Genomic DNA, 20,314 nt, shown 5'->3' on the forward strand with positions numbered 1-20,314 from the left:
TGTTAGATTTTCTATTCTCCTCCTCATAAACTTATTATATAACTACAATGTCTATACACACACAAGCACAATATGAGTTTGAAAGGGATAACCCTACCAGCACATGTGAAAATGTTGTAGTGATTACGTGATTTATCTGTTTTCACCTCACTTAAGCAAAGGTTAACTTTCATGCGTTGAGTTAAATAAATAAATCTGATAGTGTGCCAGTGCACCACTTCTGGATTCAACTTGACTAATTGTGACTGTTAAATCGTCCATGGTTTGGTGGTTACAGGGTCATCAGTGTTCAAAGAGCCATATTAACTGAAGCATGGTTTCATGGTTTTGTCGTCTTGACTGAAGCATTACTTGAGTGTTTTGTTTCAGTTCAATGCTCCTCAGCAGAGAGACGGACTGGGAGCGTTAGAAACACCTGTTTGTCAACTGATATTTACATGATAAACCAGGTGCAGATGAAGGTATGAACCTGAGCTCTACAAGAAACATTGGAGAATCACGCTGAGGCGGCCTTCTGTGAGACTTTTAATAGAAATGCAGCGCTCAGATGCACTGTTGATGTGAGAATGTGAGAGTAGGGCTGATTGATTTCACCATATATCTATATCACAATCAGTAAGCTCACTGCAGTGATGCATTCATTTAAAATTGTTGTAGTAGAGATGCATAGATCTAGAATAATCAGTAGCTGACTGATTGTGAGAAGGTCTCAGTGACTTAGGAGTCCTCTGAACTACCAGGGAGTGCTGAAGACATTTGTAGGAGTTTCTCCTCACTCAGCCAGTTAGAGGCTACTTTTAGCTGCAGGATGATCAGTGAATACTGCACCAGTTTCATTAACTTGGACTTGTGTTCAGTCTCATAAACATCCAAAAGAATTCAACAGCATTTTTCACCCACTTTGCAGTAAAATATTTTCCCCATTTTTAGCAGCTACAATGTCCTGGTTACTCAGGATATTCTACAGATCTCCATCGAGACAATTTTCAGTTGTCTACGTGTGATCACCACAGGTTTTATTTACCTCCATTGTATTGGGCTGTCAGTAACAGTCTCAGTGGCAGATACTTCAAGACCTCAGCAAATAAAACCTGACCCATCTGCATGGATGGATACTGTGATTATTAAGTGGGAATATGTACCCTACAATTTATCTGAATTTACCCTTTTAACTTAGAGCAGCAGAGGGTAAAGTAATGTTGAATGTGGGATAGCTTTTTGTTGCAGTGTGAGAGACTACACTGCCATCTGCTGGCATTTGAAATGTAGTGTGCTGATGTTTATGACAGTAGCTATGTTTACACATGTTGGTTATGACAGGTTAGAGGATTTCAAATGTCAAACAGTGCCTACACAAGCAGTCTTTCTTTGTAATATTAAAAATGTATATTGCACTAAAATATCCTACTTCGATCACATTGTGCATGTCAGTTCACCCATGTCACATATAAGTACATTTTCTTTCTCAGCCCCAGTGGTGTCTTGGACAGAAGAGAAGTTTGGTTCTTAGTTTAGTTTTGGTCTCTGAAGGCTCTTCATCAGCTGTTTCTCTTAAACTTCAAAAAGGACATTGTGACTGTTCATATTTTGCACCCAGATATCAGGATTGAGTTCACTCATGGTAATTATTTGAAGTGCAGCATTGGTGTGAGCTCTAATATGCAGATACATTAAAATGCAGAGGATAAAATTAATAGTTTAGAACAGCCACAAGATTAAAACAAGGAACTTTTGAAGTTGTTCATCACAGTGAGCATAATGAGACAGAGCTGGAGCCCGCCTTCGAGTTAAAATGATAAATGTGATCTCATAAACATCACAGATTTGGAAGTATGTTAAGATCACCACTGTACAATCAGCTGCATTTACAAGACAACTCATTTATTTTTGGCTTCCTAACAGCAAGCACACACAAACACACACAGACTCAAACTCATACAGTGTGAAATATTTCTAGGTATTTTTTACTGATCCTCTTGTTTCTTGATTATGTCACACACAATTTTGTCAGGTCACAGTTGGAGAAGCACAAGTGTATAAATAACATTAATGACAGCTGCGTTCCATTTAGGGCAGGTCCTGGTATTGTGCATGCTAGCTCACTGGGATAACGTACTGGCACACTTAATGGAACTCAGCCATTGTTAATGTTATCAGTTTCACCTGTGTTACCTTTCACCTGTGTAACGTCCAAATGTCTGCTGTGAAGAGATTTTACACCGTGGAGGTGCTATAATCTAAATTTGGGAACAATATTTAGTTTTAGAGTTTAAGAATCAGAGTTTTGTCAGTTCAGAGGCCACAAATCAGTAGCCGAGCTAACAACACAAAAGGGCAACAATAGAGAACACAAGTTTGAACTTGAACACCCCTTTGTGTCCGTTCTGTAATCAGGCGCAGTGCAGGAGGCTGAGAGAGGGAGCACCGTGTGAGTATCAAGCAACAGGCCCAGGACTTGATGTTTGCCGATTTTCGGTGGAAGGTGAGTTTATTTATTTGCCTTTCGTGCGCCAAATCATTTGTGACGTAAAGAAGTTAGCTAGCTAGTTAGCATTAACCTTAGCTAAACTATGACGAATGCTGCTAGCTAGCGTAAATGCCCGCCAGTACTTTTAGCGTTGGGAACCACCTTTTAATGACACATAAATTTGTTTAGTTTAACATTGGAAACGTGACGTTTGCAAATGTCCAACAAGTGTAATTTATTTGTTTTCATCACCAAACGTTTTCAGCGTTTGTGTTTTAAAGACAGACATTTGCGAAGTTCATGTTAACATAACATTGAAGGGAATTATGTAACGTAATGTTAGCTAATCATGAATTGACCAGTTAATCTCTAAAACTTTGGCTTTGTTTCAGAAATGTATGACCGGCTTTCCTTAAATTATAGGCTAACTTGTGGAAAAATGCTCACGCGCAACTGTGACTATTAACCTTGGGAAATAACATTACTTGTTGTAGCACTTAACCTGGCCTCTGCTGACAGTGGCCGATAGTTTTGAATCTCAAGACAATTTTAAGGAGTCCACTATTTATAATGCCACAGAAATAGCAGGCAGAGTGGGGTGTCATTTCATACTGGCTTTATTAAAAAAGACACTGACAGTGTGTCTTTGGGAATTATTTGTTTAAATTGACCTTTAAATCAAAGCTTGGCCGCACAATATTAGTTTCGTGAAGATGACTTAGACCCACCAAGAGGCTATAGAGAGTGATTCCTTTCTGACTTATTTGCGATGGGGTTAAAGTTCTTGGTTTAATACTAATACTTGAAAAGGATGACGGATTAAATAAACAGACGTATTTGTTTTTCTTGACATGCTCTGTAATCAATCATTTGTGACGTGAAGTCAGATATGGTACAATTCAGTGAAATAAGCAATGTAATCCCATCATTTACTTCATTTTGGCAATTAGAATTTTGTCCCTTTTTGCCTTAATTTGTAGTCTGCAGTGCTTGTGTTTGTTATCCTACCAGGGTTGGAAATTAACACCTGCCAAATGCTGGTAAAATATGCAAATGGATGCTAGATTTGCATCACCTACCAGCCAAAAAAACATGGTAATCTGTTGAGTGGCTGGTCGATTTTGGAATCCACCAGCCAGTTAATCTCCAACCTCGATGATTCTGGTAATCTATGAGCTATCAATGAAGTGAAAATGTTTGAATTCACCACAAAGGTAAAATATTTTGTAATACTTTGATTTAGCGTAAATCATTGACTTTTTTGTGTGTAAGCTGTTTTTCTAAAATAATCTGAAGGTAATTAACTGATGATCTGGTGTATGTGTTTTTTTCCCCTTTTTTTTCAACAGACATGGATAGAAAAGCACATTCAACATCAAGCTCAGTTTTCAATAGGCTCCAACCAACCAGACACCTGGCACCGCTGTCCATCTACTCAAGGATGATCAGTTGTGAACAAAAGGCCGCTCCCCATCACCAGAGAAGGCTCTCAAACCCATTCATAAATTTTAAAATCGAAATAGTAAACAATTGTGCCATGAAGAGAAAACAAGAGGATTCCTGTCCAGATGATGGTTATGAGACTCCGGCAAAAAAGGTCTGTAGTCCAAAGGGTTTGTCCCCTGACCTCGGCTGTTTCATGGACTTCTGCAGCCCTTCTGCAGGACAGGACTCCATGTCCTCTTTTGTGATCTCTACGCCTAAATTGTTAGACGAGACACTAGAAGCTATGAGTGAAGTAAAACAAAGTGTGAGCTCTCAGCATGAGGAATGTGTGTCCTCAGCAAAGCCAGGGGTTGATAAGGGGACTGAGCCACACAGTTCGAAGTCTGAGAAGGTTCTCTTAAACCTCGCACCTCCCTTTGACTGTGATGTTGATGACGTCTTGTGTCTCAATCCCTTGGGCCAAAAAAATAGTAGTGAAGGATTTTCTGACAATGTAGAGAGCTGCAAAAGTCCAAGTAGCAGCACATTTCCAAACAACCCAGTCGCAACTCTCACCGTGGTGCATGGACAGAAGCTGGAACGAGGAGCTGGAAAAGTGGAGGACAGAGAAGAGGAGCTCAAAAAAGAAACTCATCAGAAAGCAGATGACGATGATGACAAAGGCTATTTCTCCATGTCCTACTCAAAGGACAGTAAAACAGGTAAGACCCTTTCTCAGTCAGTATACTCTCAGCTGCCTCCACTCCTCTGCTCAGGATAAATTAGGTTGAGGAGTCAGGAGTGCCATCCTGAAAGTTCATCTGAGCCAGATTGTCATAAACAAACTGAGCTGTCTGGACAGCACTTTTCCTTCACTGTTAGTGATTTATATCTCAGATATCTCTCATATCTCTCCCGTAGAGCATTTAGAAGGAGATGTTGAAGAGGAGTGGAATATTGGTCCCCCCATACTGGAGTCCTCCATTGGTCAAGTCACATTAGGTGGAGAGGAAACCACTTTGGACACCAGTTATGAGACAACATTACCCCTCCAAGTTCAGGTAAGCTGTTTGACCAGGAAGTACTGATGGTGTGGTTTTGTACACTTGCAGTCATCTTTATTCACTGAGGTGATTTTGTACAATATATAGTTAGTATTGGTGTTGTCACGATGCTGGTATTTCTTATCTCAATACAAGACCTTGAAAATTCCAATATTCAATACAATTTTTCATACCCCTGTGAAAATTTGATATTGAGGACATATGATTTAAATATTTTATTAAAAGATAAGTATAATAAGGCTATAACACAGCAATAATGACTTTTCTTTACTTTGCCAGAAGCAGACAACAGCAGAGTGAACAGAGTGTAGTAAACAACACATGTATTGATACTGCAGAAAATGTTTACTAAAACTGTTTTAAATACTCAGAATTGATTAGGGCTGGGCAATATATTGACATCAGTATCCTTTAGATATCGTCTTAGATTTAGGATATTGCAATATCGTAAGTGTTGTCTTTATGTTTTAATGGCTGCATTACAGCAAAGTGTAATTTACCAGACTGTTCTGGCTCCTGTATTATGTTTTTACCCACTTAATCATTATATCCAAATAATTGATAATTATTTACCAAAATCTCACTATATTGTATATCACTATTTTGTGGATAAACCAACAGTCAACCCCTACAATCATGTCACAATTTTGATATCAAGGTATTTGGCAAAAATGTGGTGATATTTTATGTCTATAAATCACTAACAGTAACAAAGTGACAGTACAAAATTACATTACTGTATTTACACACACACACACACACACACACACACACACACAAAACACACACACACACAACTCGTGTGCTTTTTCAAGGTGAAATCGGCGGTGGTGGTTCCCAATCAGCTCACATCCAGCAGTAAAACAGATGCACCTCCTCTGCCAGTCCAGACTGCTAAGCCCACCAAGTTGAGCCCAGATGAGAACAGAGCTGCCATGTCTGCCAAAACTGTCAGTGCCAGCAGTCAGAGGTACTGTAGTATCCTCTGTCACCTGTAGGGGGAGCAGTAAACCCATGCAAACAATGGAAATTTTGGCTAAGGCTTAGTGAAACGGGGCAAGCGTGTCTATCCTTGATAATCGTCCCATATTGTTACCTGTTTGCCTTTCTGTGTCATCAGTGTCTGTGGGCTAATATTTTTTAATCTTGGTTTTGTTTTGATTGTACTCATAGATTGCTCTCTGAAGCATGAGATGTCTTGTATGGCTGAATGTGGTTAAGCATACTTTTATAACAATTTTGTCCCTTTCAGGCCGGTGTTATTTGACAGTGAGAAGGACTGGGACCGTGAGAAACAACTGTATGTTCATGCAGTCAACAGACATTTGAAGGAGCATCAGCGAGCAGAAGAAGGTATGACCCTGAGCTCTAACAGAAACACCAGAGAGCTACACTGAGACCTCCATTTATGGATTTTTTTTCCATAGCAATGCAGGGCTGTGCATGAACCTTTTTTGCACATAGCAATGATGCTGCAGAGGTTAAATGTTTGTAGCACAGGTAGGGATGGGTACTGGATTCTGGTGTTAAATGACACCCGGTACTGAATGATTAAAGACTGTAGTTAGACTGCAGACCGTTGATAAGCTCTGACGTTATCGGTTCTTTTATCTGTACTTTTAAACATTTTGGTTTTGTCCATTATAATACTACAGCCTCTCACCTGCACTCTGTGCCGATGCTGACCTCATCCACATCCACACACACAAACACACATCCACGTATTGTAGCCACTAAACAAAAATTAACAACATTTTCTCAGCTTTATCTCACACACTAACGAATCGAGCCGGCACTCTCCTCGTTCTGCAAAGTAGAATTACTGTTTTTGTCAGTGGAGTCTGGTGGCTTTGAGACAATGGCCTCTAGTTTTGCAGACTGGGCGAGGCGGAGGCGCAGCGTACCTGCGCTTCGCCAACTGGGTGTGGCCAGGCGGATTTTGCACGTTTGGCACACCGTGTGCGCTGGCACAGCTACTCCTCTTTCCCACCTCCGCCCCTCCTACCTGCATAAGTCGGAAAGAGGGAGGAGAGAAGGCGTGGAGTGGGTTTTACACAGCCGATTCACATCACACCAATCAAATGAGCCCATCTCCTCGCCCTTAAGTGCGCCGCGTGAAGGCGTAATGAGAGTTTACTCAATTTGCCATGGTAGAAGAGAGCAGGAGCGTCAGACGGCCAAACTTCTCCCAGGAGGAAACTGATGTTTTGGTCCGGGAAGTCTGCTCGCAGTGTCCAAATATACGGAACTGCGAGCAGACCTCCACGGGCTGATGATACAAAGGTAGCCTGGGAGGAGGTCACCACAATTGTAAATCAATGTTGCGTTTCTCTCACGCGCGCTTTCTTTTTCTCTCACGCAGTCTCACTCTGTTTCTTTTCTTTTGACTTTTCTAAGATGACAGATGCTTAATATATACTCCTTATCTGATGCTGTGGCTGTTTGTGGTTGGCTGAGAGGGATGTGAACTCATTGGGTTGCTGCTGTATTAATCAAATCAGGTTGGGTTTCCATTACGCGTGCCAAATGTGCCAAACGGTGCCAATCCCCTTTGATCTGACGTCAGATGTGACGGGACAGTCGGTATAGAGATACATTTACGTGCTGATTGCAGATAGTTGCATTGAATACTGTTTTTTGTGTATTTATAGCATTATTAATGTGCCTGATATTCCTGAAACCTGCCTGTGAGGTTTTGGTGACGTGTGCGCACTGTCCACCGGTCAGCCAAACTTCGGCTTACACTGGCTGCGCTCCACCTGCACTGACAGTAGACCTGGTTTCAGCTGGCGAGCCATTAGTGCACCTTTGGCGAAGCCTTTTGGCACAAAACTGTTACTGCGCCAAGCTGGATCTCAGTCTGCCAAGCTACCAAACTGAGCGCTCCTCGGGTTGCGCTGCTCGAAACTAGCTCTGCGCGGGTCGCACCACCCTGCGCCGCACCAGGAAACTAGAGCCCACTGACTTCAGTTTCCCATTGGACAGGGCTGTCTGACGGCAAGGCAAAGTGGTGAAAATGTATTTATGGTTATAAAGAAATACATTTGTGTTTCCTGCAGATGTCATGACTGAGCTGCAGAATCTGATGAACCATGTGGCGGACCAGACACCAGGCACTGGCAGACGGTGGCAGCATCCTTCTGATATTACTCGCAGGTACATCTTTCTCTGTGGGTTTCTTTAGTTATGAGGAGGTGTGGACTTAAAATAGTCTTGAGGCAGACCTGTTTCAGCCAATGTAAAATATGGATATTTTCTTACTTTTAGGAACTATGTAAGTCGCTTTGGGAACCAAATTCCAAAGGTGACCCTCCAGGAATGGCAGGCCAAGAACTGTGCTAACAAACGATTCGCCAAGGTCCCCAAGATATTTGAAAGGAGCCACGTCTAAATTTGCTTAGGACAGTCTTCTAAACACTTGCACTTACGAGGTCAGCATGCTGCACTCAGTCTTGTTCACAGAGTATCTAATGCTATACTAGGCAAAAATGGTACAAATATCAGTGTTCTTTCTTAATAGAATTTGTAGTGTGTATTTTTGGTCTGTCAGTTTGTGGTGTTTCTTTTGTTTTCAACTATGCATGTCCCCATACAAGAGAATTAATGCATGTTTTGATGTTGTGGAATTATGCTGAGACCCAAGGGTTTCAAGCATCTTGAATGCTGTGCCTTTTTTGCTTTTTATTGCATTTGAAACACTGACTGTAATAATATATATTTAAGTAAGTTTTGTACTTTCACAATTTGAAATTGTTGTAATGAGTGTTTCCATAGAAGGACATAGAAGTAGAACAGACATTGCCATTTAGATCAATATAGCCTGATGGTCACAGCGACAGCCATTTTTTATGTGTACTTTTGCCATTGCAACCGTTGTAGTGGGGTTACTTTTGTATAGACAACTGCCTTGGAGCACTTTGCAAACTCACTGAGGTGAGGTTTTGCAGTAATGACACAACAAGCAGATGAATGCTATGATTTCCAATAAGCAATCCATCACTTTTAAATATTAGCGTGTTTCTCTGTTTCTTTTGTTGGCATTAAATGCATGTTTGCTAAAGCATGATGTGACGTTACTGTAGCTGCCTCTGGAGAACAAGTGAGAGCTGCTGCTCAGTGGACAGCTGAGAAGCAGAGCGAATATGCATGCAGATATATTTTCACATCTAAGTCAAGTTAAGGGTTTATTTCAACCAAACCAGAGTTTATGATTGTTTGAATAGTGGACTGACTATGATGGTTTTGGTAAGTTTATTTTGTGTCTTTTGAGTTTGAAGTGTTTATTGATGTCTTACAGCAGTAAAGCTAACATTAGTCTTAGTCGGTGAAAGAGAGAAACTTGGATTGGTGTACGGTTGTATTTTTCTGTTTAAATAAGAAAATTCGGCGTAAGAAGAGGGCTAAATTGGGTTCTCAAACTGGTGTGACACGCTTTTTGGCCCTGCTGATGTGTGCTATCACCATGACAATTAACAAGAAATGATTTTGTTTTGTACAAGTCAAATGACCATGGCTAATGGCTCTGTATGTTTTGTGTTCATTCTATTTCATGTGTTCATTGTAAACTAGAAGTCGTGAATTAAGAGTGACTTTGTGAACATCTGTTTGTGTGATGTTCGTAGAATAGAGATGAGAGAGTGTGGATGAGGCGTCTTGAAAAATAACTAACAAAGCTATTGAAAAAGTTTAGAAATGGAGGCCAACATGAGTGTATGTGTATCTTGACTCTGATCCTACTTTCTAGATTATAAAGAACTTTAATCTGCCAGGGCAGCTGTTAGGAGAACTACCCTGAGTCCAGGCCTCTTAGACAGCCATGGTAACCACGCCTGTCTGACTGTAAGCATTTCAAAATTAAAATACAAAACATTTCTCCCATGCTTTTATAGTGTTTTTTTTTTTACTTTGCAAACGAAATGGAGTACAGAACTGAACTGAAAATCTACTTTATTATGTTCGACTGCACTCAAAAAAGGCACCAGTACATGTAGAAGTCTGCCAGCTACCATGGTGAGTGATTGTAATTTCTTTAGCATAAGGACTTGTACACTGTAGGTCAGTGCATGATTTAGTGGATCTCTGCCTAACAACAGCATTTACAGTTTAAAGATGTGTGAAATTCATTATGTGACTTGACAGTCAAACACTGTTCAAAGCGGACTGTATTTAATATTTCAACTTTACCTCTGTATACTACTTAGGTATAATACTTAGGAAATTACTGAAATGTCTATACATGCACAATATGAGGGTGAGAGGATAAACCTACCACGTGGCTCATGGCTCAGAGATAGAGCGGGATGTCCACCAATCAGAAGATTCGAGGTTTGATTTCTAGCTCCTCCAGTCCACATGTCAAAGTATCATTGGGCAAGATACTGAACCCCCGTAATTGCTCCTGAGGGCTGTTTCATTGTTGTGTGAGTGTCTGTGAATGCCTACTGAGTAGCATGTGGCAACTTGTATGGTAGCCTCGGCCATCAGTGTGTGAATGGGTGAATGTGCCTTAGTAGTGCAAAAGCACTTTTAGTGGTCAGAAGACTAGAAACTGCACTAGAAAGTTTAGTTAACCTTTGTCATTTACATGTGCAAATGGAGTGATGACATGATTTGTTTTCACCTCACTTGAGCAAAGGGTAACTTTCATGCAGTGGGCTAAATAAAAAAATCTGATACAAGTGTGCCAGTAAGTGTGTGTGTGTGTGTGTGTGTGTGTGTGTGTAATCGTTCATGGTTTGGTGGTTACAGGATCATCAGTGTTCAAAGAGACATTAATTGGAGCATGGTTTCATGTACACCACATTACAGTGTGTCAGCTTGTGTTGACTGAAGCATGACTGGGGTGATTACATTAGTGTTTTGTTTCAGTCCACTGATCACTCCAGTTTTTAACTTCCCATACTTTGATGTTGTTAGTTGTTATTCATTATGTCTTAATGACATTAGATCTGCAGGGATGGATACTGTGATGAGTAAATGGGAATATGTAGCTCTGCAATTTATATGAATTTACCCTTTAACAGTAGAGCAGCAGAGGGTAAATAAGTATTTAATTGGGGGAAATTTTTGTTGCAGTGTGAGAGACTGCACTGCCATCTGCTGGCATATTTCAAACATGTAAAACTGACTACACAAGCAGGCTTCCTTTTTATAATATTTAAAATGTATATTGCACTAAATGTTTTAAGTATCTTTGCATGTGCACATTATTTTTGCCTTAATAAACTGTTATCCTACTTGGATCATATTTTGCATGTCCATGTCAAGCACATTTCTCTCTCAGCCCCAGTGGTGTCTTGGACAGAAGAGAAGTTTGGTTCTACTTTAGTTTTGATCTCTGAAGGCTCTTCATTAGCTGTTTCTCTTAAACTTCCAAAATGACATTGTGACTGCATGTTTTGCACCCAGATATCAGGATTGAGCTCACTCATGGTAATTGTTTTCTTATTTGAACAAAATCCTTTAAGGCCCCCATATCTGGCTAATGCAAGTCCAGGTAAGAATCATGTTTGATTCACCAAGCCCTGACTCTCAACCTGAACCACCTAAATTAGAGTTTGCTTGCTTTAACCCCAAAGTGCAGCATTGGTGTGAGCTCTAATATGCAGATACATTAAAATGTAGAGGATAAAATTGATACAAAAGAAGAGCCACGACAAGATTAAAAAAAAGCCTGTCTTCAAGTTGAATTAATAAATATGATCTCATAAACATCACAGATTTGGGAATATGTTAAGCTCACTGCTGTACAATCAGCTGCATTTACAAGACAACTCGTTTATTTTTGGCTTCCTATCAGCAGGCACACAAACACTCAAACTCATACAGTGTGAAATATTTCTAGGTATCTTTCACTGATCCTCGTGTTTACTGATTATGTCACACAACTTTTTCACGGCAGACATTTTGTCAGGTCACAGTTAATAAAGTTAATGATAGCTGCGTTCCATTTAGGGCAGGTCCTGGTATTGTGCATTCTGGCTCAATGTATTAGCTTACCAGCACACTTAATGGAACTGAGCCATCGTTAATGTTTCACCTGTGCTTTTCCACCTTGTAACGTCCAAATATCTGTTGTGAGAAGATGGAGGTGTTGGCTGATAATCTAAATTCGGGAACAGTATTTCGTTTTAGAGTTATAATTAGAGTTTTGTCGGTTTAGGAGCCAAAAATCATTAGCCGAACTAACAACATCAAACGGCCGAACACAAGTTTGAACTTGAACAGCGCCCCCACCCCCTTGTACCCGTTATTTCGTCTGGCGCATTGAGGCAGAGAGAGAGAGTGCACCCTGTGTGTATCAAACCACAGGCTAACGATTTTTGGTGGGAGGTGAGTTTATTTACATGCTACCACATTTTTGTAGAGAAAATTTAGTTGACTGACATCAGTTTACCATAACTTACCGCTCACCGCATCCCTTCTGTGCGCCAAATTATTAGTAACGTAACGGAAGTTAGTTAGCGTTAGCTAAACTTTGAGGTATTGTTGCTAGCTAGCCTTAACGGCCGCTGCCAGTTACTTTTAGCGTGGGGAACCACCTTCAATGATATTTAAATTTGTTGTTGGAAACTGTAACGTTAATCGATAATTGATGTTTGTAAATGTCCAATGTCATTAAGTAAGTGTAATTTTTTTTCCATCACCAAGTGTTTTGACTGTTTGGGCTCTAATATCAGCTAACCGCAAAGTTCATTCTTACGTTAGCATAACTTACAGTGAGAGAAATAGGTTAGCTAACGTTAACCCTGAATTGTCCTGTTAATCTCTGACACTTCTTGCCTTGTTTCCGAAACTACATGTATGACAAGGTGTCCCAAAATATAACGCCAGCAAATGCAACTGTGTGCAGCTGTATATCTTTCTGTAACGTTGCCTAACATGACTTGCTGTAGCACTTATTGCTGGCTCATGCTGACAGTAGCAGATATTGTTGAATTCCAAGGCATTACAGAGGAGTCTGCCATTTAAGATGCCAGATAAACAGAAGAAAAGTCAGGCATAATTTCATACTCAGGCTATTTAAAGCACACTGACAGCATGTCAGTATTTGCTTTATCTTAAAACTAAGATAAACCCCTGTGGGTTTGAGCAAATCTGCAAAATATGAGTCTGTGAAGATAACTTAAACCCACCAGTAGGTCGTAGTAAATGTGTCAAATCATTTCTGACTTATTTGGGGATAGATTTAGGGTTTTGGTTAGATATGCATGTCTTATACTTATGCTCGTTGTAGGCTGATAGATTAAATGATGTTATGTTTTTCTTGTGGTTTTCTTGTATGTCTGTCTTCTTTCTTGACATAGTTGGTAATCAATCAATCATTTGTTACATAATATATTAGGTACAATTCAGTGTAATTTGCAATGTAATCCAGGCAGTCTCTTCAGTTTGCAGTGTGAATTCAGACCCTTTTTGCCCAAGCCTGTAGTCTGCAGTGCATGTGTTTGTTATCCTACCAGGATTGGGAATTAGCACCTGCTAAATGCTGGTAAAATATGCAAATGGATTCTAAAAAACAAACAAACAAAAAAACAACTGGTAATCTATTAAGTGGCTGGTCGATTTTGAAATCCACCAGCCACAGTTAATTTTCAACCATACATCCTCGATGTTTCTGGCAACCCATGAGCTACTAATGAATTGAAAATGTTTGAAGTAACTGCAAAAGTAAACAAAAAATTTAATACTATGATTAAGTTTGAGTCATTTTCTTTTTGTGTTTGTTTATTTTTCCAAAATAATAATCTGACGGTAATTAACTGATGGTCTGCTGTATGTGTTTTCCCCTTTTTTCCCCAACAGACATGGATAAAAAAGCACTTTAAACAATAAATACAGTTTTCAATAGGCTCAATCCAACCAGACACCTGGCATCGCTGTCCATCTACTCAAGGAAGAGCAGTTGTGAGCAAAAGGCCGGTCTCCATCACCAGATAAGGCTCTCAAGCCCATTTATTAATTTAAAAATCGTGATAGTAAACAGTTGTGCCATGAAGAGAAAACTGAAGAATTTCAGTCCAAATGATGGTTATGAGACTCTGGCAAAAAAAGTCTGTAGTCCAAAGGATTTGTCCCCTGACCTCGGCTGTTTCATGGACTTCTGCAGCCCTGTTGCAGGACAGGACTCCATGTCCTCTTTTGTGATCTCTACGCCTAAATTGTCAGACAAGACACTAGAAGCCAAGAGTGGAGTAAAACGAAGTGTGAGCTCTCAGGTACACCTGAAGCATGAGGAATGTGCGTCCTCAACAAAGCCAGGGGTTGATAAGGGGACTGAGCCACACAGTTTGAAGTCTGAGAAGGTTCTCTTAAACCTCGCACCTCTCTTTGACTGTGGTGTTGATGACATCTCGTGCCTCATTCCCTTGGGCCAAAAAAATAGTAGCGAAGGATTTTCTGACAGTATAGAGAGCTGCAAAAGTCCAAGCAGCAGCACATTTCCAAACAACCCAGTCGCTACTCTCACTGTGGTGCATGGACAGAAGCTGGAACGAGGAGCTGGAAAAGTGGAGGACAGAGAAGAGGAGCTCAAAAAAGAAAGGCATCAGAAAGTAGATGATGACAAAGGCTATTTCTCCATGTCCTACACAAAGGACTGTAAAACAGGTAAGACCCTTCCTGAGTCAGTATACTCTCAGCTGCCTCTTACCCCCCTGCTCAGGATAGATTAGGTTGAGGAGTCAGGAGTGCCATCCTGAAAGTTCATCTGAGCTAGATTGTCATAAACAAACTGAGCTGTCTGGACAGCACTTTTCTTTCACTGTTAGTGATTTATATCTCAGATATCTCTCATATCTCTCCCGTAGAGCATTTAGAAGGAGATGTTGAAGAGGAGTGGAATATTGGTCCCCCCATACTGGAGTCCTCCATCGGCCAAGTCACATTAGGTGGAGAGGAAACCACTTTAGACACCAGTTATGAGACAACATTACCCCTCCAAGTTCAGGTAAGCTGTTTGATCAGGAAGTACTGATGGTGTGGTCCTATACACATTAGCCACATTTGTTCACTGAGTTAATTTTGTATGATGTATAGTTTGTAGTAGTGTTGCTCCAATACTGAAATTTCTAACGTTAATTCAAGACCTTGAAAAACACTAATATTTAATAAAATTGACATCGAGGGCATACAGTGTAATTAAAAGAAGAAAAAAAAGATTTTATTTGAGTTTTTAACACTAACAATACACAAACACGGACATAAGAAATACTGGACATAAAAAAAAAGATGACGACAAAAACAAATAATAATAAAACTAGTAGTAATAACGATGATAAGATATTATAAGATAAACAGAAGCACTGACAGAGAAAAAAACAGTGTAATAATACGCCAGTTCGTAGTGTGTCCACAGCAACTTTGAGGCAGAGAGATAGCATCCATGGGTTAAAGACCATGAGTGGTCAGGGAAAGTCCAGTGGTGACATAGGGTGTTTCTCAAAGTCAAGGAAGCAACCTCAATCAAATTTCAAGGAGGCTACGTAATGGAACCCTGCTGAAGGACTGTTGTGTCAAGGATCCCTCCGAATTTCACAGAGGACTGAGGCTTTCTTTCAGAGAAATTCCAAGGATGCATGTGTCAGCGCTCGACAGTGCGAGCATTTAACTCGCATTTGCGACTAAAAATAGGTGTGTGCGAACTGTAAAAAATATTTAGGCGCACATGTGCGCATAAAAAAAAATCAGCCGAAGCAGCCTATATTTTTGTCAATAAAAAAATATGATAATCTAACCGCAAATGTTGGAGGAACTCCAGCCGCTTTCCCTCTTCCCTCTTCCCCGTGTGACACGGTTATGGGCGGTTTTCCAAGCCACTGTCGGCACAATGAATATAAGTCCCACTGTCGGCAGGGTGGAAATAAGTCAAAGTGTGGCAGAGGAGACGGACCGGGTTAAGCAGCGGACCTTCGGGGAAGGCTGCTCCGTTCTCCCCACAGTTAGGGACCGTTCTGCATGGCCAGGCTGTTGGCTGGGTGGAAATAAGTCAAAGTGTGGCGGAGACGGACCGGGAAAAGTGGCGGACCTCCGGGGAAGCCTGCTCCGTTCTCCCCGCAGTTAGGGACCGTTCTCCACGGCCAGGCTGTCAGCTGGGTGGGAATAAGTCGAAGTGTGGTGGGGAAGAGGGACCGGGAAAAGCGGCGGACCTCCGGGGAAGCCTGCTCTGTTCTCCCCGGAGTTAGGGACCGTTTGCCATGGTACCGCTGCTGGGCAGGGCGGAAATGAGTCCTGCAGAGTTTCAGAGGACCTGGAGAATGTTTTAGAATAGTAATAACAATATATAAGATAATCATATTGCAAAGATAGTGTATATATATAAGATAATAACATTAAAGACACAATTAAATTGTAATACTTTTTCAGAACTTGATGATTTTACCTTTCTGTACATTTTGTGTACAAATTCATTAAATAATTTTGCTTGTAAATGTCTATTTGCATCACGTTTATTACGGAAAACATTATTTGATCAATATACATTGTGCCCCTAAATTTCTTTGTGCGCTCCTTACTTTTTCAACTTAGGAGCACATGTGCTCCTTGGGAAAAAAGTTAGCGTTAAGCCCTGTGTGTGTATCCTCAGTTGGTATAAAATCCACACAATGCTTTGCACACGATTTGCTGGAGGTGAAGGTGTGGCCTCTTCAATTAAACTTGGGCCAGCGAAGTCCGGCAGGATGTAATTGTTTTTATCATACAAGTGTGGGGAAAAAAAAGGACAGCTTATAATTCACACTTTCCAATGCATACACTGCAAAATAATGAGCTTTTTAAAATAACGTGATTTAGATAAAAACAAAAGTTTTTTAATTAATCATTTACAGCAGAGATGGAGTGCTAAGTGTCCTCCTCCCCTCCCCCCACTATTCACATGATAACGACATGATAATTGCTTTCATTCTGTCAGCTTCAATTGGTGTATTTTTCGGGGGAATCGCGGTGAGAACAGCCACAGTAAATGCAATATGTTGGAATATCCTGCAGGTCAAAGCATCACTCACTTGTTTTCAGGTGAACATATTTTGGAGGATTACACAGCGGTATCGTGTACAGGCAGCAGGTCAGCAGTTTCAGAGCAGCGCGGCTCATCAGATCAGATCCACTTTTCAATTTGAGAGTCTGTGTTTATACTGTAAGTGATAATTTCAGCTGCTGTCTTTACTTCATTACTCTGAAGTATGATCCAGAGATAAATTCTCCCTAAAAGCCACAGTCTCTAAAAATACTACCATATATGTCTGTGTGGAAGGACCCTTGCCTTGCATCTGGAGAATCCTTTCTTAGGAGGGAAGGTTCCTTGACTTTGAGAAACACCCACAGTGTCCTGGTAGTTCGAAGCACACAGTGTAGTCTAATGCAAGGAAGTAGTCCAGTGTGATTAGTCAGCTCGACTCCTCATCCTTTTTATGTGTTCAATAAAAGGTTCCCAAATTTTAGAAAATGTGATGAGGGAGTTAGACAGCCTACCAGATTTCCTCAAGATGTAGACAAACCATGTCATCTAGCCATTTGGTGAAGCAAGGAGGGGAGGCAAAATAACACTTGTAGCTATGACTATACTGAATGCAAGAGCTTGCTGTAATGCAGGGGGAAGAGTCAAAGAGTAATCAGAACAGCCCAGTGTCACAGTGAGACAGGAAGCAATATGGCTTTTTAAAAAACACAAACTCTTCAGTTTACATCAGTTGTGTTAATGGGAACCATGTCCTCTAATTATTAGTGATTGATCAAGCTAGAAAATATCACAGTCTGGCGGGTGGGACAAAAAGTGATGAAGCAGCGTTCTGAGTACATAATTACTTCACCCTTTAGACCTGTGGTTGGGCAATCTTGACTTAATTCTCTCTGCTTTTCTTCTTCTTAAGTCTCCAAGAGTGCACACGGCCGAGGAGTCTTATGCTCCTGTATATGGATTTGCAGGGCGTTTACCTATGCTTATTAGGATCAACTTGCACATTTATCAACTTACAAGGACCATGAGATTCATCATTATAAGAATACAGGTGCGAAGACTTCTGCCATTTAATAACATGTCGTGAATCTGACCTCGACTGTTAGCAGGACTTTTTCCCCAAATTCGTTCTTAAGAAAATTTGGGAGGATATTGTCGAATGAGGCGCAATGACAATAGCGGCATATTTTAAAATTGGTCCAATTTCCATGTCTGTGTTGTGTTCTAATAGGCCCTATGTGTCAGATACCTGATCACAAAGTACTGGACCTCAAATTGGAATTTGTTGCGTGGTGATATTTGATTTCTTTGCACAGCTCTAGAATTGATATGTATCGATAAATCACTAACAATAACAAACACTTGTTTACATACTGTATTTTCACACACACACACACACGCACACACACACACCCCTTGTGTGCTTTTTCAAGGTGAAATCGGTTGTGGTGGTTCCCAATCAGCTCACCTCCAGCAGTAAAACAGATGCTGCACCTCTGCCAGTCCAGACTGCTAAGCCCACCAAGTTGAGCCTAGATGAGAACAGAGCTGCCATGTCTGCCAAAACTGTCAGTGCCAGCAGTCAGAGGTACTGCAGTATCCTCTGTCACCTGTAGGGGGAGCAGTAAATCCATATAAAACGCAGTGGGGAAATTTTGGCTAGGGCTTAATAATTGTAAAGGCAGTTGTGTCTATCCTTGATAATCATCCCATTTTTTACCTGTCTGCCTTTCTGTGTCATCAGTGTCTATAGGCTCATGTTTTTTTTAATCTTGATTTGTTTTTACTATGCTCATGGTTTGCTCTCTGCAGCATGAGATTTATTGTATGGCTGAATGTGGTTAAGCCTGCTTTTGTAACAATTTTGTCCCTTTCAGGCCGGTGTTATTTGACAGTGAGAAGGACTGGGACCGTGAGAAACAGCTGTATGTTCATTCAGTCAACAGACATTTGAAGGAGCATCAGCGAGCAGAAGAAGGTATGACCCTGAGCTCTAACAGAAACACCAAAGAACCACACTGAGACCGCCGTTAACAATTTTTTTTCATAGCAATGCAGGGCTGTACGGAACAAACACTTTAAGGAATCATGGTGTTCATGTGTCTCTTTTAATGACTGCAGTCAATATAACAACTGAGCAATTATTTGAACTGTACATTGAACTGTACATCAGAACATTTATGTTATATTTGTAATGTTTTCTCCACTTAGTGATTTAGTCTATTTAAACTTAATATTTAAATGTGGTTGTAAAGAAATACATTTGTGTTTCCTGCAGATGTCATGACTGAGCTGCAGAATCTGATGAACCATGTGGCGGACCAGACACCAGGCACTGGTAGACGGTGGCAGCATCCTTCTGATTTTACTCGCAGGTACATTTTTCTCTGTGGGTTTCTTTAGTTATGAGGAGGTGTGGACTTAAAATAGTCTTGAGGCAGACCTGTTTCAGCCAATGTAAAATATGGATATTTTCTTACTTTTAGGAACTATGTAAGTCGCTTTGGGAACCAAATTCCAAAGGTGACCCTCCAGGAATGGCAGGCCAAGAACTGTGCTAACAAACGATTCGCCAAGGTCCCCAAGATATTTGAAAGGAGCCACGTCTAAATTTGCTTAGTACAGTCTTCTAAACACTTGCACTTAAGAGGTCAGCATGCTGGACTCAGTCCTGTTCTAATGTTATACCTATAAATGTTAGCAATATCAATATTATAACGTGTCAGTGTTTAAGAAAATTAATGCACGTTTTGTGGAATAATGCCAAGGAACCCAAGGGTTCAAGCATCTTAAATGCCTTGCCCCCCCTTCTTCTATAGTTGAAACTGTTCTTGTTTTAATATGTATTTTATGTATGTTTTGTTCTTCTTTCGCTATTTGAAATGTTGGCCTTGTTGGAATGAGTGCAAAAGTATTTCCATAGAAAAAGAATAAGTAGAATGGACATTACCACTCAGATAAACAAACCGACTTGGAGCACTTTGCAAACTCACTGAGCTGAAGTTCTGCAGTAATGACACAACAAGCAGGTGAATAGTACGTTTTCCAATAAGCAATCAGTCACTTTCAAATATTACCATATTTATCTGTTTCTTGCTGGCATCAAATGCATGTTTGCCGAAGCAAGTGAGAACAAGTGAGATCAGCATATTTTCACATCTAACACAGTGAATTACATTTTTTTTTCCAACCAAACTAGAGTTTGTAATTGTTTAAACAGTGGTCTGACTAACTAGATGACTACCAAGACTAATTAAGATGGTTTTGAACAGTTTTATTTTGTTTCTTTTGAGTTCAAATGAAGTGTGTTTTATGATGTCTTAACAAGGCAGTAAAGCTAACATTAGTCTTAGTTTGGTGAAAGAGAAAAACTTGGATTGTTTGTAATTTTCTGGTTTATAAGAA

At 40.4% G+C, this 20,314-nt stretch overlaps 1 protein-coding gene across 1 annotated transcript; it reads left to right on the forward strand.

Annotated features, from left to right (window-relative positions):
• The first annotated feature begins 2,158 nt into the window (after nucleotides 1-2,158).
• On the forward strand, nucleotides 2,159-9,828 carry kop (askopos). Its single transcript, XM_033642420.2, has 8 exons — nucleotides 2,159-2,227; nucleotides 2,395-2,482; nucleotides 3,817-4,614; nucleotides 4,814-4,953; nucleotides 5,772-5,926; nucleotides 6,209-6,309; nucleotides 8,016-8,112; nucleotides 8,224-9,828. Exons 1-8 carry the CDS (start codon nucleotides 2,195-2,197, stop codon nucleotides 8,345-8,347), a joined length of 1,536 nt encoding a protein of 511 aa, XP_033498311.2. The 5' UTR covers nucleotides 2,159-2,194; the 3' UTR covers nucleotides 8,348-9,828.
• The last annotated feature ends 10,486 nt before the right edge of the window (nucleotides 9,829-20,314 follow it).

The sequence above is a fragment of the Epinephelus lanceolatus genome, chromosome 15 (genome assembly GCF_041903045.1).
Source record: "Epinephelus lanceolatus isolate andai-2023 chromosome 15, ASM4190304v1, whole genome shotgun sequence".
NCBI lineage: Eukaryota > Metazoa > Chordata > Actinopteri > Perciformes > Serranidae > Epinephelus > Epinephelus lanceolatus.

What these genes read in the sequence shown, in the direction of transcription:
- kop (XM_033642420.2), top strand. Translation starts at nt 2,195, where the DNA reads ATGTCTGCTGTGAAGAGATTTTACACCGTGGAG. An exon ending in AGAGATTTTACACCGTGGAG is followed by an intron (nt 2,228 to 2,394) that starts GTGCTATAATCT and finishes TTCTGTAATCAG; the next exon opens with GCGCAGTGCAGGAGGCTGAG. An exon ending in CATTACCCCTCCAAGTTCAG is followed by an intron (nt 4,954 to 5,771) that starts GTAAGCTGTTTG and finishes TGCTTTTTCAAG; the next exon opens with GTGAAATCGGCGGTGGTGGT.